Here is a 6,860-nt window from a genome sequence, read left to right on the forward strand (position 1 = left end):
GGAAGTGTGTCGAGAATAAAGTCTAAATGTTTAGAGAATAAAGTATAAATGTGTCGAGAATAAAGTGGAAGTGTGTCGAGAATAAAGTCTAAATGTTTAGAGAATAAAGTCTAAATGTTTAGAGAATAAAGTATAAATGTGTCGAGAATAAAGTGGAAGTGTGTCGAGAATAAAGTCTAAATGTTTAGAGAATAAAGTCTAAACGTGTCAAGAATAAAGTGGAAATGTGTTGAGAATAAATTCTAAATGTTTAGAGAATAAAGTCTAAATGTGTCGAGAATAAAGTAATATATAATTATATATGTATATATACAATATATAATTACTTAATTCTCATAATTTTGACTATTCTCAAAATATTTCGACTTCATTCTTGTAATTTTGACTATATTCTCGAAATATTTACTTTATTCTCGTAATTTTGAGTTTTTTTCTCAAAATAATACAACTTTAATCTCGTAATCTTCGATTTTTTTTTTTTTTTTAATGTGGCACTAAAACACCGTCGTACTGTTCATCTGTGAATCCTGAAAAATAAAATATATCACAGTTTCCACAAAAATATTGTGCAGCACAACTGTTTTCAGCATTGCCCTAATAATCAGAAATGTTTCTTGAGCAGCAAATATTAGTATAATTTCTGAAGATCATGTGACACTGAAGACTGGAGTAATGATGCTGAAAATACAGCTGCGCATCAGAAATAAATTACAGTTTAACAGATATTCACATAGAAAACTGCTGATTTACATTAGAATATTATTTCAGAATTTTTACAGTATTTATGTACTGGAATCTGAGGGTGCAAAGAAATCTAAATATTGAGAAAATCATCTTTAAAGTTGTCCAAATGAAGTTCTTAGCAATGCATATTACCAATCAAAGATTAAGTTTTGATATATTTACAGTAGGAAATTTACAAAATATCTTCATGGAACATGATCTTTACTTAATATCCTAATGATTTTTGGCATAAAAGAAAAATCAATAATTTTGACCCATACAATGTATTGTAGGCTATTGCTACAAATATACCCCAGCGACTTAAGACTAGTTTTGTGCTGCAGGCTCACATATTATAAGCATCCTGTATAGGGCTGTGCGATATGGACAAAAAAAAACCTATCGCGATTTCTTTGATCAATTTTGTATTTTCGATTTTAATCACGATTTTGACACACACAGACATGCTTTACAGTCATTGATGCATTCAGTGTGAATTTGAAACGTATTTCCAAAAGAAAACCAATTAGAGCTTTATAAAAAAGCTGTAACATGTCTCTAGAACAGACATATGGCAGAAAGAAAAAAAAATCCCTCGTTGCCTCAGATGTTGAACTAGATTTGTTGCGCCAAGTTCACACGTACTCCGTCTGCAGTGTAGGCTTGCTGCGATAGACGTGTTTTCGGTTATACCGATGTTAAGCTGCAACACCGGTTACGTCATTTGCACCGGCCCCCCACCATCGTTTTGATTTATTTATAGTAACAAAAATAATTTAGCCTAGTTCAGTTAGAGGACAGACACTTTTAAAAACGAAACGCTCAATGCAGCGTGCCGAAGCGTGCGTGAACGACGGAGCACCACGGAGCAGTGTTTTTATTTATCACATGAGGAGAGTGAGTCGAGCTGACTGACGAGAGTGAGCTGAGACAGACAAGACGATGCCGGAAGACTGTTTAGAAAGGAAATGCAAAGGCGCCTGTTTGGCAATATTTTAGATTTTTGAAAAGCCTGTTGACTGGAACATTCGTTTTTTATTTATTTGGCTCCACAGTGTTTTGCAGATTTTCAGTTTTATATACCCAAGTAATGTGTTATTTTATTAGGCATATATGGTGTATTTTTATTCGTTTTGTTCATAAAAGTTCTGAGTTTGACGTTGTTGTTGCTTGAGCCGAATTGGAATTTGAAAGTGAAAGTAAAACGCGCACGGCACTTTTACAAGCCGTTTGAAAGCGAAGAAAAGAGGGAAACTCAAACGAACAATTGCTTGACGCCGAATTGCAATTGCCGCTAATTTGAAAGTGAAAGTAAAATGCGCACAGCACTTTTACAAGCCATTTGAAAGCGAAGAGGGAAACTCAAACGAACTAACACCCACCTACCCCCGCGGTGATACCGGTATTAACACGTCGATTAACCGCTGGGAAAATTTCCTCACCGTCACAACCCTATTACAGTATGTGTATGCGGTGCAGAAGCAGCACGGACTCATTTTACTTTCGCACAGGATGCGTTTGCAGTCCGCTCATGATCCGCGGCTGTTTACCACAAACACAACATTTACTATCCATTATTTTGATTTAAAATCCAAACGTTGTTTCTGAAAATGCTTTTTCAGCATTGTGATTCTCTTTTATCACAGTACAGTAGTGTGTACACACACTTACACACATTATAACACACACTAGGGGTGTGCGATATTGACAAAAAAAAAATCTATATTTTCTGGGATTTTATCGATAACGATAATTAGACGATATTTTGCTGAGTGTGTTATTGTGCTGGTGGTACCTTAAGGACTGCCGAAGACAGCTGACTCCTAATGTTTTTAATATTCTTCATATTCTGTGTGGTGGTCAGTTCATACTGATAGAAATTAATATTTTCCAATAAGTTTAAACTGATTTTTACCTTTTATGGGCATTTTTACCTTTATAAAGCCATTTTTTCTAAAAGTGTCCATTATCTTTTGAGTCAAATTCTTACATTTAATCAGGGAATTAGAATAATAAGACATCTGGGCTGTTACCAAGCAAATGAAATCAACACAGAAGCTGCATCTGAAGTGGCATTTAGATGTATTTACACACATGTATTTTGTTTAATGCAAGACATGAATGCATTTAACCTGCAATTACAAATGCATAAATAATGTTTTGATATATTAAACATAAAACGTCGAATACTGATATTTGAAATGATTTAAAACATGAAAAAAAAACAATTTTTTTAGTTTGTTACTCAGACGCAGGCAGTGCGCTGCATGAGACAAAAAAGTAATGTAATATAGCCAAAACAACCGCATAGCCGCTCTTTAGTGTAGATGCATGTTGATTTTATCAGACGATGCCGCGATTATGAATGAGAGTGACTCCTGGTTAACGTATTAAAAGGGGTCGTGTTTTTAGTGTGGTATTTGTTGACAATATTCATTCATCATGACAGTAAAATAGGGCATTCTAAGTCAATATACTGCAGTATTTCCTCTCAATCAGTAGAAAATATGCTTAACACCCGGTCATGCATGAAAAAAAACATACCGTCATGAAACCGGTCTAATTTTGAAAAATACCGTGATATCAATTTTTGGTCATACCGCCGCCCAGCACTAGTTCAAATCCAAACGTTGTTTCTGAAAATGCTTTTTCAGCATTGTGATTCTCTTTTATCACAGTACAGTAATACAACCTTTCATAGACATGTTCACGTTTAAACTCAGTAAAGATAACTTTGTTTTCCTACCTCCACGAGTGCCATCTATTATTGCCTTGTTTATCTAAAAGTGCACTTTTCCTTGTTTTAAATCTAGCCAAAAAGCCATGTGTTGACGATGAAACAGTAGACTTTAATTATATGCACGCGCTTCTGTTGAAATAACGACACGGTACTCAATGAAACACACGCAGACCGGAGAGAGTTTGAGCATCGGTGTATATTTACAGTCCAGAAGCAGACAATCACAACACACTTCAGAGGTCAGAGGTCAGGGGTCGTGTCCGTGGTAGAATCTGGACAGGAAGTCGGCCGGACGCTGGGCCTCGGTCTCGTGGAAGTAGCGCATGATGTGTGTCTTCTGCTTCCAGACGTTGATGGTCTCCTCCAGCTCCATCTTCCCCTGCAACACAGGAGCGCGCGCTCAGATCACAGACGCTCACGCTAGCGGACGCTGGCACGCTAACACACACCTTGATGACCAGCATGTCGATGACGCGCGGGTCGGTCACGTGCTTGTTCCTGTCGAACATCTCCCGCAGCTTCTCGTGGCCCTGCCGCGCCGTGATGTCCAGCTGGAACATGTGCACTGAAACACAGCACAGCCATGTGGACAAACACATATAGATAGATGGATATAGATAACCGCCAGTAGGTGGCAGCAAGTCACTGTTAACAAGTGAGTCACTGCGATTGAACCGAATCATTCAAACGGCTGATTCACTGAACAAATCATTCTGATGAACAGATACAGGAATAAAAAAAAACGAATCGAAACGACTCATTTGAACACGTCAAACTTCAATTCTCTTATTTCGAAAAGAACCAAATTATTTATATATATATATATATATATATATATATAGTGTTTTAAAAATACATATACGATACATTTAACTCTTGTATGAAATAAAGACGGTACAGAAACACTATTTCTACCATTTTAATAAAAAAGACTAAAAGAGTCACTGAACGAATCTATGTTATCGCATACTGTTTATACACGCGTCAAACTTCAATTCTTTTAAAAACAAAAACTGATTCGATTCACTAATGAATCATTCGCTTCAGTTCATTTAGACAGAGGAGTTTAACCAGAAACAGCGACTGTTTAGCGGTCAGACGGAGTGTTTGTGTTGGTGTGTGTGTATTATCTCGTGATTGTGTTTGTGTTGGTGTGTGTGTATTATCTCGTGATTGTGTAGTTTATGATAGTGTGTGTGTGTGTGACCTTGACTCGGTTCTCTCTCTCTCTCTGTGTGTGTGTGTTGTACCTGTGCTAGGCACCTCTCGGTACCAGGCCCGGTAGAGCTCGCGGGCCCTGCGCCTGGCTTCACTCAGGTCGCGGCTGAAGATCGGTTTAACGGCTTTAACGGCGGCGGCTCCGGAGCGAGTCGCTGCGCTGGACGCCATCGTTAAACTGCGCTGCTGCTCTCTCTGCGCATGCGCGACTCCGCTGCGCTTCAACGCCAAAGCAGCGCCGCCTCCTTCCGGCGCGGAGCGGAAGTGCGCGGTCAAAACATCCGGCACAGAGTCTGTAGCTGAAGCTTGTTTATTCATCATTTATGTGTTTGTGACTTATTTATGTGTTTCAGACTAATGTGTCGACAACATAAAAACACCAAGGCCCACCGAGGACCTCAGGATGACTTAAAACTGTTTAAAATAACATTCAGATGAGCTAAAAGAACTACAAATGAAGGTATTTCTTATTTTAATGCTCGTTTTGTTGTTGTTGTCCATGAGAAATAGGATTCTGTTTTGGAAAACCGGGATTGATTTCTTGAACTGGAAAAAATCATATCTAAAAAATAAAATATCTTTAATGGAAAACCTATGATGCCTTTGAATAGTGTTCTGGATAATGTGTGGACTTGAGTCAGAAACATCTGATCTAGACTTTGTTTATTGTTACTACCGATATAAAACCACTCAGATTATCTTAAACACATAGTACATGAACAGTCTTTAACACTCACATCAACTCGCCTCTGCTGGCTGTTAACACACAGCTGACCCCTTTCGGTTTAGTTTCAGTGGCAAACACTCAATTTACCACAACTCTGAACGTTTCACTTTTCAGCTTCGTGAAGACAAAACGTTAAAGAACAGTCACTCAAGAGTCCAGAGACCAAAGAACCCATGTTTTATTAGTCCTAGTATGATATGTTTACATAAGCATTAAACTCTAAAATTAAATATGACGACAAGAAATGCAAACATCTTTTAAAAAACATTGCTTTAATGAGCCAAAGCTCTTTGTTTTTGTGGCACAAAGGCAGTTGAACACACACAAACACACAGGAGCAGGAGGCACATATAATCAGATATTAGTTTGGCAGATGAACCCAGTGAGACTCTGATTATTCATACGTGTGTTTGTGTGTGTGTGTGTGTGTGTGTGTGTGTGTGAGTGTGTGTGAGAGAGACGTTCCAGTTCTGCTCCCAGGAGTCGAACACACATAGAGACGTGAGAAAGTGCAGAAGCGTTTGTTCCAGTGTCCCGCAGCTGATTGGGCTGAAATGAAGGCACGTGTGTGAGGCTCCGCCCCTCAGGAGGCGTGTGTGTTGTCGGTCTGCTGTCCATCGTGCAGCGCGCTCAGTGCCAGTCTCAGGTGTTCTCTCAGCGTCTCGGCCTCGCGCTCGCTGCGGCTCTTCATCACGCTCAGCTCCTCACACACCTCACGGTAGCGCTCGCACATGCTGCTCTTCTCCTGACACACACACGAGAGAAACACACGCGTTACACACGAGAAACACGCATTACACACACACACACACACGAGAGAAACACACGCGTTACACACGAGAAACACGCATTACACACACACACACACACGAGAGAAACACACGCGTTACACACGAGAAACACGCATTACACACACACACACACACGAGAGAAACACACGCGTTACACACGAGAAACACGCATTACACACACACACACACACGAGAGAAACACACGCGTTACACACGAGAAACACGCATTACACACACACACACACACGAGAGAAACACACGCGTTACACACGAGAAACACGCATTACACACACACACACACACGAGAGAAACACACGCGTTACACACGAGAAACACGCATTACACACACACACACACACGAGAGAAACACACGCGTTACACACGAGAAACACGCATTACACACACACACACACACGAGAGAAACACACGCGTTACACACGAGAAACACGCATTACACACACACACACACACGAGAGAAACACACGCGTTACACACGAGAAACACGCATTACACACACACACACACACGAGAGAAACACACGCGTTACACACGAGAAACACGCATTACACACACACGAGAGAAACACACACGTTACACACGAGAAACACGCATTACACACACACACACACACGAGAGAAACGCATGCGTTACACACGAGTAA

The 6,860-nt window shown here is 39.8% G+C and overlaps 2 protein-coding genes across 2 annotated transcripts in view; both read right to left on the reverse strand.

The window, feature by feature from the left end:
• Positions 1-3,639: 3,639 nt before the first annotated feature.
• On the reverse strand, positions 3,640-4,902 carry ndufa6 (NADH:ubiquinone oxidoreductase subunit A6). Its single transcript, XM_016488352.1, has 3 exons — positions 4,714-4,902; positions 3,913-4,028; positions 3,640-3,842 (listed from the first exon to the last, which is right to left on the reverse strand). Exons 1-3 carry the CDS (start codon positions 4,850-4,852, stop codon positions 3,711-3,713), a joined length of 387 nt encoding a protein of 128 aa, XP_016343838.1. The 5' UTR covers positions 4,853-4,902; the 3' UTR covers positions 3,640-3,710.
• Positions 4,903-5,568: 666 nt separating this feature from the next.
• Positions 5,569-6,860, reverse strand: part of LOC107690118 (TRIO and F-actin-binding protein-like) — a 23,074-nt gene continuing 21,782 nt past the window's right edge. The window contains 1 exon segment of the mRNA XM_016488354.1: positions 5,569-6,153. Within this exon segment, the coding sequence (XP_016343840.1) occupies positions 5,992-6,153 (162 nt within the window). The 3' untranslated portion in view covers positions 5,569-5,991.

The sequence above is a fragment of the Sinocyclocheilus anshuiensis genome, unplaced genomic scaffold (assembly GCF_001515605.1).
Source record: "Sinocyclocheilus anshuiensis isolate Anshui unplaced genomic scaffold, SAMN03320099.WGS_v1.1 scaffold1649, whole genome shotgun sequence".
NCBI lineage: Eukaryota > Metazoa > Chordata > Actinopteri > Cypriniformes > Cyprinidae > Sinocyclocheilus > Sinocyclocheilus anshuiensis.